Source organism: Corvus moneduloides, chromosome 4, assembly GCF_009650955.1.
Source record: "Corvus moneduloides isolate bCorMon1 chromosome 4, bCorMon1.pri, whole genome shotgun sequence".
Lineage (NCBI taxonomy): Eukaryota > Metazoa > Chordata > Aves > Passeriformes > Corvidae > Corvus > Corvus moneduloides.
Genome location: NC_045479.1, coordinates 12,042,374 through 12,063,459, shown reverse-complemented (window position 1 = coordinate 12,063,459; position 21,086 = coordinate 12,042,374). Strand labels below are relative to the sequence as shown.

The 21,086-nt window shown below is 38.9% G+C and overlaps 1 protein-coding gene across 5 annotated transcripts in view; it reads right to left on the bottom strand.

Moving 5' to 3' along the window:
• Positions 1 to 21,086, bottom strand: part of SHISAL1 (shisa like 1) — a 70,848-nt gene that overhangs the window by 34,472 nt on the left and 15,290 nt on the right. For all 5 annotated transcript variants that reach the window (XM_032106658.1, XM_032106659.1, XM_032106661.1 and 2 more), the window contains exon 2: positions 3,554 to 3,652. In XM_032106658.1, the coding sequence (XP_031962549.1) occupies positions 3,554 to 3,620 (67 nt within the window). In that variant the 5' untranslated portion in view covers positions 3,621 to 3,652. The remainder of the gene's footprint in view (positions 1 to 3,553; positions 3,653 to 21,086) is intronic.

Below are 21,086 nucleotides of genomic sequence, written 5' to 3'. Positions count from 1 at the left end.
GTCAGTGTGTGGTAGGTTACCCCTGCTGGGCAGCTGACACCACACAGCTGCTTGCTCACTCCCCCCTCCAGTGGGATGGGCCAGGGAATCAGAAGAGCAAAGAGAAAATTCAAGGGTTGAGATAAACACTGTATAATAAATAAGAAAAAACTTCACAACACCATCAACAACAAAAAACAAAGCACAAGTGATGCTAAAACAATCACTTGTTACCAGCAGACTGGTGGCCAGCCAGTCCATGAGCAATTTTTCGATAAACTCCCACCCCAGTTTTATTGCTGAGCATCCACCCTGTGGTATAGAAACCACCTTGGCCAGTCTGGGTCAGCAGTGCCAGCCTGTAACCAGCCACAGGAGTGGTGTGATACCAGCAGTGCTTTGGTCACCAGCCTAAAACACAGCCTTGACCCCATCCCAGCCAGACCTAGCACACAGTGAAAACACTTCATCAATTTATTGTAATCTGTGTAATTTCAATTGCTGTCTTTGCTTCTCTGTGGATCAGAGAGCCAATAAAAAAAGTGGGATTTATTTTCTTCCAAGTATTTTTTTTCTGAAAATAACTTTGCTTAAATCCCCAGCTTCAAAGGACCTTATTTCTATAGAAATACTTCAGATAAAAGTATTGTACCTGGAAAAGCCTTAAGTTGTCTGTTGCAAAGGTGCAGCTGTGTCTGAAGTGGAGTTGCAAGTGCAATTCTCATGCTATTTTTGAAAACTGTTATTGAACAGTTGATACAGATACTCCTCTCTCTGCTCCAACTGATTTCAAGAGAATAGTCTGTCATGCTTCATCATCACAAGACTTGCCTACTTTACCTTAAAAACAACACAGCCAGGAAACATCAAACTGTTTCTTCCCTATCTGGTCGCAGTTAGAGATCTGCCTAATGCACATTTTTAATTTAGATACTAAATTTTTAAAGCCCCAAGACTCTCCGAATGGCTGGTGTTTATGAGCTTTCCATATGGAACCACAGAAATATTCATAAGTATGCATTTTACCACATGTTAACTTGCAGTATGGATGTTCATTTCCTACTTCAAAGAAAAAAATGCTGTAATGTGCAAATAATCTGACAATTTTTGCTTGTTAATATAAGTCTTGTTGTCATCACCGATTTTATAAATATGTTTCAATCTTTTAAATGAATAAGCATCAACATTTGCAAAGCCAGTCTAAGAGTTAGTGGTCAGAAAGTCATTCTTTCAGCATGACTGCATGGTGCTCCTCCCTTTATTATGCATTCCTTGTATGCCCAGTACAACCAGTAAGTGTTCACAACCCCTAAAATGTCATTGTGATCTTGCTGGCACTGAAATAAAATACTTCAAGTTTCAGTATTCTCAACCCAGAAATTGATTACTAAGATTGTGAATCTTAGTATACCAAAGACTTGGAAGAAAAGCAAGATCTTACAGATGGAAGCCTGTAAATCTGGGGCACTCGGAGGAAGTCTTGCCATTAGATTTTCATTTCAGCTCAGGTTAAAAATGATGTTCCTATCATTCCAGTGAGAGTAGCATCCTTTTTTTCCTCCCCCTGTCCTTCCCTACATAAAGCCAGTACTTCTTCTTTATGGAAACTGATCTGTCTTGGACAGAAAAATTACACTGGCCGGCTGAAAAATAATAATAAATTTCCTCCTGCAAAATGTGTTGTGAGTTACCAATGACCTAAACCCATTCCTACAGATGACAGTGGCAAAATTCCACAAGGAGGGAGCAGAGTTTGGCTGGCATGAAAGGCTTGTGATGATTTCAAATTAAGCCTGGACTCTACATGCTAATAATGGCCATCAGATGATAAAATTCCAATAGCCAAGGAGTAACAAAATGATAAGAAACACATTTACAAAGCCGATAGTTATCAACGATAAATTATGTAAGAAGTAAAAGCTGTGTGTAATTGGTTTCAAATAAAAACATTGCACTTCAGAGGCAGTACTCTTAAGAGAGAGAGAAAAAAATCATAACAGTAGTTTTATATCTGGGTTTGAGGGAATACACCAGTGGCTGAACACAGCTGTTTGCATACACAGTGCAATCAGAGTGTCCCACTCAACTCCAACATAAGTATTCCTATCATCTTGAGGAAATGGGTTGGAAGAGTGGGATCTCAGGACAGCTCTAGTAGAAGTCCCCTATAAAGAGTGGCAAAGGTATGAAACCTTAAAAATCAACAGAAGAGGCTGGAGCAGCTGGAAATTTTTGTGATGTTTGAGCCCTGTTTGATCACTTCATTGAAGACTTTTTGGTAACTGACTTCATTCCTACACCAGGGAGGTAGATTTTTGAAATTTCTTTAGCCTAGAAGACAACAAAGAAGCACCTCCAGCCCCTGTGCCTGATGCCAGTCCATCAGAAGAGGAGGGCAGTTCCATAATTAGGAATGTAGTGCCAAACATGGGGATGTCAGGGGAAGGGCTCTAAAGGAAAAGAACAATTTAACACGAACAGAGGAGTGGTCTAATTGATGATGTTATAACACTGTTAGCAAAAGGGCTGTGTCAGAGCTAAATAATGAGCTATCATTAGCAAGAATCAGCTTGAACACTGCAAACAAGTGATGAGACCGTGGGCAACAAAACACATGCTTGAACTGACTGGTGAGGATATGAATATTAATGTTTTATGAATATTAAAGACCTAGACTGAGTAGTAACAATTTTGGCTGGAGCACAAGGATACTTTAAGAAACATGGTGCCTGGTAAAGTTTTTACTGTGGTGGCTGGGGATGCAATGTACTACAAGGGAATAAGGAGCAGTGATTGAAAAAAAAGAAGTCTTTTTGTACTAAAAACTGCTTCAAGAATGGAGGATAAAAGAGATTGAACTGCAAGTTAAACACCTGTAGGACCAAATCTACTTAGACTGAGAACCTTTTCAAATTGTATTTTAAACATTCAATCACAATTACAGAAAACCCTAATGCCATAAATAACTTCTGAAGAACAAATACAACCAATAATCAGAGCACTCAGCTGATTCTCAGTCTAACAGCTGGCACATTTCCACACACACCTTTTTCTGTGTGCTAATAGCAAACATCTAGAGCAGAACTACCAAGCATCAGGAGAAACATCTCTGTTCCAGTCAATTCTTTAGATTCAGGAAAATTACATGGATTGCAAGTTCAATCCTTCAGATTCTCTGGTGTGCACGTAGAAAAACACACAACTGGAACCTGACTTGCTCTGCTTCCACTGGATGGTTACTTGGCAAAATGGATGTATTTTGTGGTGTTAGAGAAATTATTCTTTTCTTTTAGGTGAGCTGAAAAAATAGCATATCAAAAGAAATTAAGCTACTCTTTCAACTTTCCAGTCTGCTTTCTTCTTAAAGTGGATTTTCAATTCCATTTCAAATTCCAGCTTCCAGTTCTTAACTAGATGATCTTGAAGGTCCCTTCCAGCCCTAACCATTCTATGATTTATTTATTATGCAACTAACAATCATTTGGTCTTGTTTGTTTTGTAAGAAGACGGTATTAAATTGCAACTATATTTTCCCTGTGGCACACATCAGTACAAGATAAATTACGCAAGTTACCTGCTGACAGGAGTAATGAGAGCAGAACCATCAGCACATTCAAGGACTGTTGACCACAACTTGTCATCGTTGGCTTTCATTGGTCCATTAGAGAATTACCTGTGGGACAAGATGCAACATCGTGATTAAGTGTCTGCTTCATCTCCTCTCGTCGTTCAAATATTCACTTCCCCACAAAACTTTGGTAAAATGAGATGGCTTCAAACAGTAGGAAAAATATCATACTTTTTTCTGGACTTACAAGTGAAATAAATTCTCCTTTCTATGATTAAAATTCCTTTCTCATTTCACCATGGATATATACAGCTGTTTACATACTTTTCATTAACCCAGAGTAGAGATGAATCATATGAAGTCTTTACTGAATATTCATACGTCCCCTGTAACCTGCATCCAGCAGAACTGTGCTTGTTTTACTGTCACACGAACAGGCTATTGTATTATATGTGTAGGGGCTGGAAAGGAATAAACAACAGAAAAATAAATTGGCTGCTTTGAAAGTCAATCTCTTTTACCCCATTAGAGGGTGCAGTCGCTCAGAAAGTGGGTCAAGCAACTGAGATGGTTGGAAACACTTCAAAAAAGTCTTTTCGTTAGAATCAGAGCCTCTCACGGGATCATTACTTGTTGTTTTCCTAGGACGGGGAGTGAGAAGTGATGCATTTTGGTTTGACTGGCAGCCCTCCTACAAAGGCTCTCCTTGGTGTTTCCCAGACAGGGCGAGTCCAAACTCCTCTTCATGTTGATTCAACAACAGCAGCTGCAGCAGAGACTGTCCCACGTGTCACCACCAAGGTGAGCAGGAACGGGTGGTACCTGGTCCTGCTGTCACTGATAAACCCTTCTAACGCTGGGCCTTGGAGGTTTTCAGCATCCTGGACTCACACTGACTTCAGGGCACAACAAAGAGGCAATTTCTGCCTTTGTACACGAACATTGGGAGCTTGGGCCCCAGGCAGGATGGCCCAGGTGGTGCTGCAGCAAGCTGGTGAGGTGAGTCCAACTCCTGCGCTGCTAAAATTCTTCTAAGGTGTTTACAATGGAGCAGCTTGGGGAAAAAAAGGGAAATAGCAATTTCTGTAAAAATTACACTGCTCCTGACACCTCAAGAGACACATTTTGCCAAATCCTTATGAAATAAGTGCTGTATCCTATAAATATTATGTGGTTTACTAGTTAGTGTCTGCTACAACCTACTGAATCAAGTTAAATCCCCAAACAATTGCACCTGCATGTAACAAAAGGAGGAGGGGGTGAAAATTAACACACCATGAGTAACTGAATTCTGAGTAACAGACGTGGGCACTGGAGGGGAGACATAGTGCTACCTACAACATGTTGAGAGGCAAAAGATTTCTCACAAACACAAAATGCTGTGTGTGGTGCAAGCAGATTCACCAAAAACCATCTTAGCACATAAAAAACAACAGCTCACAAACCTAAAAGTCAGTGTAACTTTTAGAAGACATCATGACAGTTTGCACTGTTTTCTGCAAGCGTGATTAACACCCAAACCACTGTATTTGTATCTTTAAAATAAGCCAGTTCCTCCGGAGGAAAATAATTTGAAACTGTAACCCTAAAAAGAAAATAAAAATGCAGTAAACTAGGAATGCTAAGTAAGAATATTTCTCATCAATACTGTTTGAAAAAGCTGCCTCCTTTTTTTCACAAGGAATATCATATTAATTAGAAAACTAAGCAGACTTAAAAGTTGGAATTGTATTTAAAAAAAGAATAATAATTAATATAAACCAGAGGTTGAGCATGGACGAGTTTAATCAAGAAAAACAGCTACAAAGAACAAGTTATTGCCAATATTGACAGGAATAAAAGGAACTTGATATTTTCCTGAGTAAACCAAAGCTGCAGGAATTCTGGTGGTGATTCATTACTAAGGGAAATCTTGGCCTTCATAACAGTTAATTAAAAAGAGATCAATAAACACTCCCGTTGTGTATCTGGGACGACAAAGATGTTTGGTATAGCTGAGACTATTAAATATTTCCATACCAAGAATAATTCAGGATGACATTATTGAATTGATACTAAGGTTTGTAATTTAATATTGGCTATTCTGTGCAATTTGTACCTAGTTATTTCAGCAGAGCTGGCTGGGGGATGTGTATATAATTTTTTCAGTTTGCTGGAAAACAATGGCAACTTTCAGATGACCTGAAGAAATATAAGAACATTTTTAGAAGTGACATAATCCAGGTAATCACAAGCTTGTGAGTGTGATGTTGATCCAGACAAAATTAATGGCATGGTTAATATACATTCCAATAAGTAAATAATTAAGGAAATAAATATAATTAATGTGATTACTGTGGGCTTATGGCAAAGTTAATTTTATTTCTCTCAGGGTTGTGTACTAAAGTAGCTTAAAGACAGTCATAATGCAGTAGATGCTTGTAAAATATCTCACTTTAGTAGCATGCAATTTGAGCAGGCAGTGAGAATGACCAAAAAAAGCTTCCTATCAGCTGTGGAAGAATAACTCAGTCTGGAAATCAGGTGCACATCTTGGAAAGTACAATCCTGTACTAACTGAGTACAGACTCACTGGTAATTTCTTAAACAGCACTGGAGGTAAAAATCTGGAAGCTTTTTGGGGAGGGAAATTTTACTCAATTATATCCAACAGAAAGGGCAACAATGAAATTGGCATTTTAATCCAAATCATGCAATGCTTGTATTTTATTGAGTGTCAGCTGGGAGGATCAGAGTGGGGGACTAGAACAGCGAGAGCTGCACATTGAGAGCCAGCAGAGTGACAGAACCTGTGTAAATGAAAACACACAAACATCTAGGTGTATATTTGTGGCAGTAGGGAAATGCTCCAATTTTATAACTTAATTAATAAGCAATAATTTTATTGCTTCAGTGATCATGAAACAGAGTAAGACCATTTTTCAGGGGTCAGAAATACAAATAACTGTTCACTCCTTTTTTGAGTTTTTTACATGCTCCTGTCTGGCTAAAGCCATCGTATTTCATGCAGTACCATGATGACATCTCTGAGCTATTAGAGCCCAATCAGCCACTGGAAGAGATGTGGAGGACAACAGGTGATATGCTACAAGGAAGAGCTTAAATCATAAAAAGTGCTTCCTGATGTCAGGCCACAATAGAGAGGGCAGAAACATGGTAATTATCAGTGATCTGGATAAATAAATTATTATTTATTATTGATTGAAGACTGATATGATCATCAGAGCATTACATCCAAAGGACAGAGGAAAGGAGGATTTAGTTGCAATTTCTTTTTTTGTATTTTTTAAATAAAATTTGAGGCCCTGCAGGCTGTGTGATTAGGTTTTTCTTCTAGTTCAGAAAACCATCAATTAGAAGGGTGGTCTAATGCACCAGTTTTCATTTTTAATGCACCATTCGAAGCTTATCTGTGATCAGTGTGGAGGTAATGATGCTGCCCATCCTTTTCCTTCTCCTTTGAGATTCGTACCTTCACACTACCTCCTCCTTTCCGCTGGAAATCACAATTGTCTCTGCAGCTACACCAGAAAGAAGACTAAAGAAATGGTTGAGGAATTGCATTTTTAGAGGCCTTTTCTCACTGTGTTTCCACATCTTGTCCTTATTCCCCTTAATTATCATTATTATCATTATTATTTTTAAGCGAGCAGCTGCATGGCACTTAGTTGCAGGCTGGGGTTAAACGATGACATGTCTAATCTGGAATGGAAGAAATGGCCCTCACTCATGATTTTGCTATCTTCTCATGGATAAGGATTCTGTTCAGAATATTGCTTTCCCTTGCAGCAGACCCAGCCATGCATGATCCAAAGAGAGCCACACAAAGGAAAGGTGCTGTAATGTTATCATCAAGGAGACTATAGAAATGTATCAGCTCATTGTGCCACACTTTACTTTTCCGTGACATTTTAGCTCTCACTCTGTTCCTATGTACACTGCTTTGGTTATCCTCATAGTTTTATCTAGCTGTCTTTTCTTGAAGGGAATCAGTGAATCACTGCAAAGAAAAGCTGCCAAGAGAAACAACCATTTCATGAGGGAAGATTCTGATGAAGAAATTATCTTCCCCTGACTTTGAAGGAAAAGAAAAGTTATGTTTAGAAGAGATGTCTGTAAAACAATGCACATTTTGCATTTCTTGGTTAGTAGGAAGAACAAAAGGAGCTAGCAAGGGAGTTTATTAAATGCATCAGCACTGCCTGACAAGTCCTCTCTGCATAGAACAGAAAATAGGGCAATTCGGGAGATCATTTAATTCCTTTTTCCTGTCATAGGATTAAGAACATCTAAACCCCATTCTTAGGAGAAGTTCACAGGATTCCCACCACCAGTGGTTTTCTAAGCTTCTCAGGCAGTTCCCTAGAGTGTTTCTCTACCCTAGAAAGGTTTCCCTATGCCCAGCTTGCAGCTCCTTTGCTCTGCTTTAAGCCGTCTCTATCAGCAGTGGAGCTGGAGAGTGATTTACCTACAGACACCCTGGTTACAGCTCTTGGCATCAATCTTTGAATTAATACATACAAGTAGTGCTATTGTATCTTCACTCAGCCTTTTCTTAGGCTAACAGCTCACACTTCTTGCAATCTTTCCTAAGAAAACATCCTTGTTACACCTTCTATGCCCCCTCTTTTATCTGCCTCTATCCCTTACAGCAAGGTTGTGCAAGTAACTTTGGTATCATTTTGTTTTCAGTTGCTTGCATTTTCTTAGTGCCCTGAAAGTCCTAATAAACATCCCAACAGCTGCCAGGTCTTCCAAGGTAAATAAAAACACAGCATTACCGAAGGCAGAGAGCCATGGAGCTTCTGCTAATTCTCAGTTACTCAAGAGACACACAGGTAAATCCCTTTTAAACCAAGAGAGGCACATCTACAAAAAACTATGTGGGTAAAAATACATCAGGGTACATGACAGACAATGCTGGTTCATTGTGGAAGCAGTAAGGGGATGAGGAACATGACCAGGGCATCACAGTGGTTGAGAAAGCTGTTTAAAATTAGATGGAAAAGAAGAGGCTGTGATCCAAACCTAACTCCTAGTCCAGCTCTGTTCACTTCTCACATTAAATAGGCCTTAAAAATGCATCCAGTGTGCGCTCATAAATGCTATTAACAATGGAATTACAGGCTTATTTCAAAGGAAGCCATATAACTGGCATGAAAGAAAACCTGATTATTAAGAAAACGTGGTTTCACACTGCAGCAACCTCAAGAAAATGTTTATGAAAAACAGATACTAGTTTTCAATCGACAGTTGTCTTGAAACAGCCTATGAAAAGGAGCTGCTGGTAGAAAACCTTCTGGATTATAATGCAGCATTAACATGACTCAGTGCCTCTTCCCTAAAAACATCTCACTACACATATGCTGGAAGTTAGGCATGTGTCAGTCTCTATCCAACAGCAGATAAAGCATTTGCAGTCAGGGCTTTAGCACTGCTAAAGGTGAGCAAATGTATATTACACTACCTAGGCCATGAAATTCTTCCCCCTTATTTTATGAATTTTATAATTGAAAATATGAACTGCTTTTCACCCCCCCAATGTTTATTATTTCCACAGCTGTTCTCCAAACAGTTATGAAGAGACAACATGCATGAATCCTAAAAATAGAGCTCTGAAGTACAGCCTGAAGGCCATCTTGAGAACTTCAAGCTGTTATTAACGTGATGAGGCCAAGAAACCTCTACCTGCCACAAGTGCCAGCTGTCAAAGGCACTCATTCACCTCCTTTTACCTCTCTTTTAACCCTTTCCCCTTTTCACCAACACATTTAGTTGGTTGTTGGGAACTGTCCCACACCACACCCTGAGAGAAACATCCAAGTTGGAAACGGGTTTTAGCAATTCCCACCCTAAGCACGATGCACAGTAGAATCTGATACAGAAGTTAAAGGGTCCCTTTATTACAAGAGAATTAATTTCAGACAGTCAGTGGTGCATTCAGACCTTATAACCACAAAATTTAACTGACGAGAAAGTTCCACAAGAGAGCGCAAACTTTATTGACAGCCAAAGTCCAAACTGTCTCCATAGCACATCTAAAGGTATTAAAGACAATACCATAATGTAGCTGTAGTGCAAATAAGTGATTCATTGCATATTTGCATTTGGTAGAATAAATGTTTGATTTCCTAGATTTACTGCTGATAAAGGTCAGAAAATTTTAGACTGTTGTCTTTCCTACAACTGGCCCTCCACTTCATACATTAGACCTCATTTTGGGGAAAAATACCTGAATTACTTTGTGGAGACAGTCAGCTTTGTAAAAATAACAGCTGCAGTTGTGATGATTTACTGACACTGACAGCTAACTTCAGCTACAAGTTAGTGGCAACTTTCTCACTTGTCATTAAACAAGATTCATTCTGCAGCCAAGAGCAGCAACCTTCCTTAATGCTCTGAAAACACTGAGACTAAAATATTTGTATTTTCTCATTTGCATGTACTTTATCAGCCTGAGCGTAGGCAGCTGGTAAAGGTTTGTTGTAGTCATCCAGAATCCTTATTTTTAGTGAAATAAGTCAGTTCAGATGTACACCTGTATTACTGAGTCAGCTGAGGGGATTTTGTACAACTCAACATCTATGATCTGTGGGAGCTCAACCGAGTGCTCTGTTAATGAATTCATAAATCTGGCGGGGTGAGACTATCAAATTATGCACGAAACAACACAGTAATCCCAGGAAACTGAATTTTCACTCTGAAATTATGAATGGTCTCGGTGTCCCTTGAGGCAGGAATGGGAAGGAAATACACACTGTTGTGTAATAATATTCTAAGAGAGTTTAAGAAAGCCGTGGGATACATTTTCAAGTGATTACAAATATCTACTGTTAATCAAGTTTGGGTTTTTAAAGAAATGCAAGGGAACTTCTACTTGTGTTTTTTGAGTTACTTTCGGTATGGAACCAGAGAAAATGTGCTTTAATTTAAAATATTACCAAGTCTTAAAGCAGTAATACCATTTCTACTAGTTTATGTGAAACAGTTTATCCAAGTAATTTTAAGGATATTACTAAGAAATAAAATGAGTTTTGATGGTAAGATTAGAGGTTTTATAACAGCTAGGTTTTAAAAAAAACTCCCAGATCTAATCCCTCATCTCTGCTTTACAGTATAGCTCAAAAACTTGAGAATGTGTGTACCTGTAAAAATGGCAGTAAACCTGGCTAGTGTATTTTTAATATCCATTTGAGAAAAAAGTAATATATCAGCAGTTTATCTAGGGAAAAATGTGAGCATATTTTCAGTTTCTCCAATATGCTGTCAGCTGTATATATATAGAAACCAAAAACTACCTACAGTCTCTCTGGGAACATTTTTTGACATGTTTTTCTTTCAAAATGGCCTCTTCTGAAAAATAAACCTTCCTGTGCAAAGTCTGTGCCACCTAAATTTTATTTCATTCTCACATTCTTGAACATCAATTATCAACATCTGCATCTAATCAGATGGGTTTCTAACCTTCTGTCACTCTGGGCCTGTAGACATTTTCAAATGTTATTTTGTTCAAAAGTGAAAAAATATGAAGAGCAAGTTAAACAAAAATTGAAGTCAACTCCAAAAAACATTAATCATGTCAAATACAAAGGAAATCAGAATTCTCATAAATACTTTTTTCCTCTTTCCGTCAACTTTAGAAAGGATGTTTCCTTTTACAAATACAAATTATTACTCCATTCCTTTACAATCTAATTAAACATTTCAAAATGCAAAAAAAAGTACTTCTTTTTTTTCCCCTCCTAAGGATCATTTAACCACGCCAACACAAAGCATAGCTTGTCTGACATAGATGGATCTGCCCTACAAGTATTTTGGCAGTATTATTCCAACTTTCCTAAGGATAACACTTCAATGTGCAAAAGGTAGGACTTCTTCATTTTGTAAATCTGAAACTACTCAGAGTTTCCTTAAGAGGGAAACAACTCTGAGTTCCTGCAAACATTTTGGTCAAATCTTCCTTACCCTCTCATTAAAGAAAATGATGAAAACCATCCACTGGAGTAAACTGAGAAATCACAGAATCAAGATGAAAGGGACCCACAAACATCAGCAAGTCCAACTCCAAAAGAATTTGCCTCTCCCCTCAAAACATCTGCAAATGTTTCATATGCTGAAATGCTTCTCAGTAACATCACAGATGAAGGTTGTTCCTAAAGCAGACTCCCAACAGGAAAAGGAGCTGTCACTGCACCAGCTAAGGAAAAAGGAAACTGTGTGGGAGCCTTAACCAAGGAATGTTGGAAAGAAAAAATGCACAGTAGAAGGTGGGAGTAACTTCCTTTTCACCTGTTCTTTTGCCTCGTTCTGACTGAACACACCAGCCTCACACTGCAGCAGAAAATGCCATTTTTCACTGCTGTACACATAACAAACATATTAAAAAGCTGGTTTTCAGGGCAGTACGTGGCTGTACTACTGCAACCATCCTAGCTCACAGCCGTTCTAATTAAAACCCCCAAATTTTCAACCCCAAGAATACCGGATTGTTAACAAAAACTTAATTTTGAAAGTAACAATGCAGAGGAACCAAGGAAAATGCTAGTGAATCCTTTGTCCTCTCCTCTTAAGCAGAAATACCTGCAGGACAAAAGAAAGGACAATTTTTAGTAGTCAGAACAGCAGGTGTGGAGGTTGCCAAGCAGAAGGAGAAAAAGCGTGCAGAGCAACAGAAAAGTGGCTTTCAACAATTTCTCTTTTTCTTCTTTTTTCAAGCGTGCAATTTTTGGAACTGAAAAACCAGGTAAAACAAAGCTGTGCTGTTGGTGGTGACATGACACGCCCCCAAACTTCGTTTCACACCCTTTGTTTTACAAGATGTAAAAACTGCTTATTTTCTGCCTAGCTTGGGGTGTCTGCAGATTTTATGCTGTGCACAGAGGTGGGTGCGAGAGGAGCTGCATCCAAAGGCTTGTACAGAATTCCACAGAGATTCTGATTCTTGGCCTCCCATGGATTGAGCATCAAACACCCCTCTCATCACTGAGCCCAGGGGTGCTGAGCAAAATGGAATATACCAGAAGCATCAGCTGCAGATTGAAGCCACAGACATTTAATATTGATTTGGATATGCTCGGTGGGCAGGTTTACATCCCTCACACACAGCATAATCCAGGGTCTTCCAGCTACTACAATCACTACCACATTTTGGCTCCAAACAGTCCCATCCTTAAAAGTGGCTTCCATCTGAAACACTTCCCATTTATAGGTGTCTAACTACAGCAATACACAGAGAACAATTTGCCAGAACTTTCTGAAATGGTTCCTCTGAAAGTGAAAAGTGACATTGATTTCCCATTTTCCTTAGAAACCAATATACAGAATACCACCAACAGAACCTCTTATGTCCAAATATTTGGTAAGTAAGGAAGAAAGTCCAGCATGCATCACATACATAACCCAGCAAAGTTATTTACCAGCAAGCAATACTGCAGTCATGAAGTCTGTTCCTTCTCTCAGATATTTTGGAGTCCAAACAAATGGAAAAAAAAAAAAAAAAAAAAAAAAAAAAAAAGACACGTGGAAGGGTGGCACTATTTCTAGTTCACAGAAAAGAAGCTGATGCTCAGAGCAGCTACAGTCATAAAGGAGGACTACAACAGAATTGAGGACTGTACATCAAGTTTCTAGACCTAATGCTTTAAACAGGAAACACGGATTTAAAAAGCCGTGCGGAAAGTGGTCGGGGTGGGAAAAAGAAACATCACCTATGAGAATACAAACTCACTCGATGCTTAAAAGATTTTCATGAAGTTTATATACAGAATTCCCAGCATGGCTTGGGAATTCTGCTGCACCCAACTTAGTAATGGTCAACTAGTCAACTTTCAAGTCACTGCAAGGTGTAATGATGCCTCTGAATTAGTAAAGCTGAAAAGTGGCAGTCAGAGGTTGATAACAACTTTCTAATGGGAACCAGATACCAGCCACTGCATCTTTGAGATGCACTTACAAAGCCTCTGACCCAAAGAACTGAAAGTTTAATTATACCTCTGTATAATTAAATACACAGCTCAGCTTAATGAGAGGTTGTGGTGAAAAGATACAGGGATACCAACATCCCTTAAAAGCATCCTTGCAGAAAACAACCTTAGATGTCTTTGAAGGATCATACTTAATCTCCTCAGATAGTGAGGAACAGCTCAAAATTAGGTAAAGAAGTAAAATAAGAATGCAGAGTTTTAAATCCCAAGAATTATTTAAAAAATTAGATGTTTTATTTCTGGAAATTTTGGCTGAACAACTGCATTTCCTCTCTGCAATAACACTACATCACATGCATTACCTCATCAAAGTCGACATTAAAAAGCCCTTATTTATACAGGGAACAGTTTCTCAGAGTCTCCTAATGACCCATTCTTTGGGGTATTTTAGCAACATGAAATTAGTTATGTTTGGTAAGCAGCAATTTTATTACCATATAATACAGGTGGTTTTAGCTATTTCCCTTAAATGGGAAGCACAGAAAACTGATCATAAAACATACTAAAAAAAGCCCAAACAAACAAAAAGCTGGAACTACAGCATCTAAAGCAGGGAGGGCACAATATGCTTGCAAATTTTATGAGCAGAGTGTTATTTTAATCCTGGTATCTCAAGGCATTTTCAAGGTCTGTTCCCAAAATATTATATCTATTGTAACAACACTTATTTTAGCCTCTTGCCTATTAAAAATATAATTCTTTTGGCAGCTGCCACAGATGCTCATTCTGCAATGATTTTCTTTTCACTAACCATAAGGGCTTTTACGCCCACTTTGTAATATACTCACCAGTATGGATGAAGTCACATAGCCCAGACAATCAATTTTGTGTCTTGGCACAGTAAACTACATCCAAAATATATTAAATTGTGAAATCCTTAGAACTTCAGTGTAACTGAACTGAATCTAATGGACTCTGTGAAGAGCACAGAAGCTTTTTATATTTAAAATTAACCCACTTCTTACAGGTTACAAAGCAGAATTCCCCACATAAAGAGGCCTGATATGGAGAAAGAAGGACTGGAATCTGCCTTCCTTATTTTACCTGGAATGACAACTCCCAAAGACATCTCTGGACAACTCTAGGGGAAAAGACAGCTATTATTTTAAGAGGCAAATGATAGAAATATCTAATTTCTATCTCATATAAATGAGATAGAAACTGAATGACAGCATAATGGGGAACAGAGTTGTCCAAGTAAGGGAATGGTAGCCAGATAACCTTATTCTATTCCTTCCCATCCTCTACTTCTTTCAGCTGCTTAAATCATTATTTAGTCCCTCCAGCAAAAATGGTGTGAACAGAAATTACCAGATCTGAAAAGCCCTTCCTGTTCTTGAATTTTACTCTGAATAATTATTTTACTAAAAATCAAAGTCAGCAGTCCATTCCTCAGCTTCCTTGGGAATCAACTGTCTTCTCCACTATTAAACATACTGCTCTGCTTTGTGGCATTTCAGCAAAGCTCATACGTCACTCTCTATTCTCCTTGTTGTCCTATTTTTTTTCCTCTTCAAATAAATCCTTCTATTGGGTAAACCCCTTATCCCTGAATCCTCATGTTTTAATATCTGGGCTTCAACATCAGTTAAAAGGGCAGGCACAGGCTGCAGCATGGTTTGGTGTAATTTCTATCATGTAATCACCATCTAGGATTAGTGTCCTTTTCAGCAACCAAAACAGTGGCAAATGAGGCTTGCCCAAGGGCTCTTGAAGAGCCAGTGCATCAGCTGTTGGAGCTGCTGTAGATCCAAAATGTAACCTCAAGTAAAACAAACTTTACACTGTCAGTAAATTCTACTTTAAGAACATAATCTGGCCTTACAGTTGCAGCAAAATGTAGCAAGTAAACACAGTCCTCCTAAGAAGGCTTAGCCAATCCAAGGTCTTTCATGCAAAGACATAATTCATTTTTCTTTAGCATCTTACACATTCTGCAATAATACAATGCAGAAATTTGATTGTCCTGGCCACAATGAAAGGTTAGGAAAAAACATTGTAAGCTGACCAATTAAAGGAAGTCATCTGCCCAAAAAATGGTTTACATAGTTTTCAAAGGCCAGAAATTCCACCTGCACGAGACTCGAAACATTGGAGTAATCACTGGAACTGCAACAGGGCTTTTTGGTTGGCAGAATTACTCCTTACAGCTGCTAGAACTTTAGTTCATCATCCTAGTTTTCTGCTGACTGGTAGAACGACCAGATGGCTGTACTCTAGTTCAGTAGGTTAGAAGATCCTATCAGTCCAGTCTTCTTCCTGCAGAACTGACTTCAAGATATGCGGGCATGAGGAGAAGTTTGTCTTATAGATAAATTTCTTCTATATTCCTCTAATGAGGCTGAAAATGTTTTGAAGGAAAAAATTCATTCCTGAAAAGTCTTTATGTAATTATCATAGCAATAAATTATTACATTATTTATATAAATGTCTGTTATTCTCCAAAGCTCTTATCAGCATGGATATCTTAATTCAATGACTTCTATTGATCAGCTGTAAATAAATAGTAAATGCTACTGGGCCAGTTTAATATTCTCTTATTCTTGCTTTACAAAAGGGCTGATTTGCCCTTGCTGTATCACTGCTTTTGCATCCCACTTCCCAATAAAGTTTCATTTCTCAGCGTCCTCTTTGGAAAAAGTATCACTTGTCCTGTGAGAAATATGGGAGAAACTCAATAGTCTTTGATTAGGAAATTAAGCTTGGATCATAATCCTTATTTCAAAGAAGCACTCAGAAAATGAAATATTGAAACACCCATTAATTTGAAGAAGCAAGAAAATATTTTACATTAAACCAAAAGGGCAAACCTGCAATTTCATCATTCTTGTAAGAGCTAAGCATAGCAGCTTCTGAAGGCCATTTTGAACAATGAATTTCCAAAGCAAGTCATGCAATCAATCATCTTCCTTGTATTACAAGGTAATTAACAGCAATTGGGAAGGCCATTCTAAACTACAGAAATCTCTCTTGGTCTAAAAAGAAAACTCACCTTGAAGCACAGCACTGATTAAAAAAGAATTAAAGAAAAATCACACTTAGGGAAGCATTTCTCAGTTAGTCAGGCCTTTAGCTTGAAAGTGCAACATTGTGGGCACCAAATTCTGCATCACCCTTCTCAACAAGGTTCATAACCACGCTTGGCATCTGCACTGTGCCTGCCTTCCAAATTCCCTCCTTGTCAAAAAAGGGCTCTTCAACTGAAGATGACTGTAAAATATGCTCAGAGAGGAGAGCAAGATTCGTGTGGAGAAGTGGTAATCTTCTTCAGGGAAGCCAAGAGGTGGCAACCAGAACTGACACATCACAGTGTGCTAAGAATCCCTGCTGCATATGAAAGAGTGAGCCCCTTTGCTTCTCTAGCATGAAAATACCTGGCATTTTCAAACACATGAAGCAAGCCATCAAGAAACCCAGAAAGCATTGTTTCTTAAAGCAAGCAGAAAGGAAAACTGACTAGGAATGGAGACAAATAAGACAATTAAAGGTAACTTTAATTGTTGGTGCTGCTGGGCAGGGCTGGCACAGCATCCAACATTCCCCCAGCAGTGGGCTGGGGATGGGCAAGGTCCCACCAGGGGACACAGCCAGGCCAGTGACCCAAACTGACCAAAGGGATATTCCCAACCATGTGACGTTGACTCATACAAAACCTAAGAAAAGGAGGAGGAAGGGAGATCATTGATTATTTACCATGTTGGCCTTCCAGAGCAACCACTGTGTGCTGGAGCCCTACTTCCCTTGGATGCTGCCTCCTGATGGGAAGTAGAGAATAAAATCTTTGGGCTTTTTCCTTTGCTCGTGCATATCCAGCCTTCACTTTTGCTTTAATAAACTTTATCTCATCCTCCTTGTTTTCCATCGTGTTTTCTCTACCCCGTCCAGCTAAGGAGTGATAGAGCAGCTGGGTGAGCACCCACCATACAGATATTGGGTTTGCCTGGCAAAGTTCTGGTTTCAGGAGGGCTACAGGGGTGGCTTTTGTGAGGAGCTCCCAGAAGGCTCACCCATGTCCAGCAGAGCCAATGCCAGCTGGCTCCAGGACAGACCTGCCACTGGCCAAAGCTGAGCCCGGCAGAGATGGTGGTGACACCTTGGGGATAATGGACTTAAGAACAAAAGAAAAGTTCTTGCACAGCTGTAACTGGGTGCAGAGAAGAGTGGAGTGAGATGTGATGAACTGCCCTTAACCTCCATTCCCAACTCCCTGTGCTGCTGGGAGGAGAGGAGGGAGAGAATTGGGAATGAAGTTAAGCCTGTGAAGGAGGGAGTGGTGGGGGGCAAGTGTTTTAAGATTTGTTTTACTTTTCATTATCCTGTTCTTAATGAATTCAACCCATTTCCCCAGGTCGAGTCTGGTTTTCCCACGACAGTGATGGGGGAGGGATCTCTCCCTGCCCCTATCTGAACTCCAGAGCCTTTCATTATCTCTTCTCTCCTCTGTCCAGCTAAGAAAGGCAGTAATAGAGAGGCTTTGGTGGGTGCCTTGGGTCCAGTCAGGTAAAACCGACCACATAACGCCATTCAGCAGCAACACCTTGGCTTCTGAAGGTCTCTGACTGGCTGCTAAACGCCTGAAATACAAGACAGAGAGATGCAGGCACTAAGAAGAGGCCCGTGGGGATATCAGCGCAGTGAACTAGAAACAGTTTGAACTGAACCGTCTCAGCTGCAACTGTGCAACACGGTCAGCTCAGGAGAATGTCCCTGTGAAGGACAAACAAAGCCTCTGCAACTAAAACAATTAATTTCAAAATTCAGGGCAGCCGGACTGGTGTAACCACCCACAGACATCTTCCAACTTTCCAGTGATCAGCATGGTTTTGAAAGCAAATATTGCTATTAAAAAGGGAGAACTCCCACAGAAGTACACACAGTAAGATTTCAGAGCATATCAGTGCTTGGAAGTGGTACCAGTTAACCTGAGTAAGGTGTTTATTTTGTTGTTTGTCTTAGAGGTGGAAGGGAGCAAGAACCAGCTGAGTTCAGCCTTCCTCCTGATAGGAGCACATCAGTGGCTCTCTGAGGCTACTCACGGAGCAAACACCAGAACCACCAGGAAGTTTAGTGGAAACTTCCATTTTGTTCTCACAACCAGGGAAAAGCATCTAGATTATCCAGCTTTTCTCCAGCCAGGAAAACAGTTGCATTGTGTTTCAGTTTGCTTTTGCATTTGGAGCATGAAAAACATTCTGGAGAGGTTTGTTGTGCCCAAAGGAAAAGAAATAATCATGAGCATTAAGTATTTATATTGCACTGTATATATATTAATGTCACCTATTTTTACCACTAAAAGCTACATTAAAGCTCTTTTGCTTTTAATAAAATTTGTTATTGAAAATAAAAACTCTTTGTATATTCTGTATAATTCATATTGTTCTATCATGCAAACATATGGCTCAGATTGCTCATTCACATCAAGAAAAATATGTTTATTCTCCCACTGACTCAGTGCTATGAGAAACTTAATTCACTCAAAAGTTACTCATAATATAACTCAAAAAATGAATATTTAAATCCTTCAGAGCCTTCTTACTGGGAAGAGGTAATCTGATAACTAAAGAGAGCTGATTTTCATCAGAAAAATCAGCAGCTTTACAACAAAAAATAACTACTGGTACAAACGTTAGCATTTTCTTCATTGTTACAAATATGATTCAATTTGAATGTGTGCATACAGGTAATTTCCATCTATTTAAGCCCAGTCTGCAGACAGCACCCAACAGCCTGGAGTAGTACTTTATTACTCAGCTGTGCACTGGCTAAAATTTCTATCCAGTTGCTCAGCACTTCACAAGCAACCAACAATTTGGGTCTAAAGCAGGCTAATCAGCATAACAGAGTTATCTAATAACCACCACAGTGCTGACATGCCACTGCAGGCACACCCTCCCCTGCACAAGCACAGCTCTGGCACAGGATTGCAATCCTAGAGTATCAATGCAATCCCCTCTCTTCTTTGCAGAGTAAGAGCCAGACTGCAGAAAAACCAAAGATCCTCCTTCTCTTAATGGACTTGGACCTCTTTGATGTCTCGCTCTTCTAAGATGAAGCTTTCTAAAGAAGAAAGAATTACTCTGCCAATAATTACAAGCAGTATGACCACAAGTTTTACTTTTGGAGAACAAGTGGTGTGAGAGTGATTTCCTTCATTATTTGAAAGGTTTCTGTTGTGTTTTCAGATAATATACTTTCAGGCATTCATCTTACAAGAAATATTCTTGGATATTCTTTTTTCCTTGGAAGTATTTCTGAAGGGTTTTAAAAACTGACAGGTATATTCATAGCGCCTTAACAAAAAGACTCCTCATGTGTGTGCAGCAGCTTGACTTTCACCCTTTGGATTTTGCAAAGTTATCACTGTGTCAGTCCTTTTGGTCAACCCAGAAGGATTCTGTATTGGACAAAGCCAGAATACATCATGGAAGCAACACCTGGGATCAGAAACTGATTCCAAAAATTTTGAAACATTCCTGGGTTTAACTGCATTACAGAAAACTTGCCTCGAAAGTTTCTTCTTCCACTGTACTTCACACTAAAATGGAAATGGCATTTTGGACTTTTCTGCTTTAACTGTCCTCAGTTTTTTGTGCAAAAATGATTGAAAATGATGTGATCTATGTGACATGATACATAGGATATGATGCCTGTGATGTGTATCAGATGACACATATGACATCATATGACACGTGATACATGACATCTTAGATATGACAATATGATTACACAAATCATATGTTATATAATGGCACATGGCAAATGCAATTTGTGTTATATATGAAATATATAAATATATATATGAAATAAATGTGATATATATTATTAATGGCACATATATGTGATAGGATATATGGCTTATATATATGAGAGAGAGATATGAGATATAACAGGACTTTTTTTTTTTTGAGGGATCCTCATAAGAACATGTTCCACCAGACTAAGCTCACCCATTTTCTGGATTTTTTTGTGTATTTGAAGAAGGAACGAATTTAGAAAAAACCAGATGAGTCACAACCTTGTGCAGTCCTGAACCCCGAATGATCAGGAAAGCAATGATTTTCATTACCACAATGCCCACTTCATGTTCAGTAAAAACTTTAAATATCATATAAGTTCTCCACTTAATAGCTGGATTTTCTGCAATCTGCCTGGATTAAGCTACATTGTCTCAAGATACTAACTGTGACAAATCTAATTTTCAAACCTACTACAATATGTTTCAAAATCTAGTCCAAAAGCCCTTTTACTGCCTTTCAGTAAAAATCACCTATTAACTATGCTGAATCACAGTGCACTGTATAAATGGAAGCAAGAATCTAATAAAAGATAGGATATTAATAAAAATGAGGAGTGGGACGATGGATCAACAACTGAGAAAGCCGCTTAGCAACGAGAAGGGTGCAGAAATGAAAAGGATGCTGCACACAGGAAGCAAATTTATGCAAAACACAGGCTAGAGTACAACTGAACAAGGATCTGCCTTTGAGTAATAAAAGAGCATTTCTTACACATGTTTAGGAAAAAGTACTTAGTTAAAAAACATTAGCACTTACTAC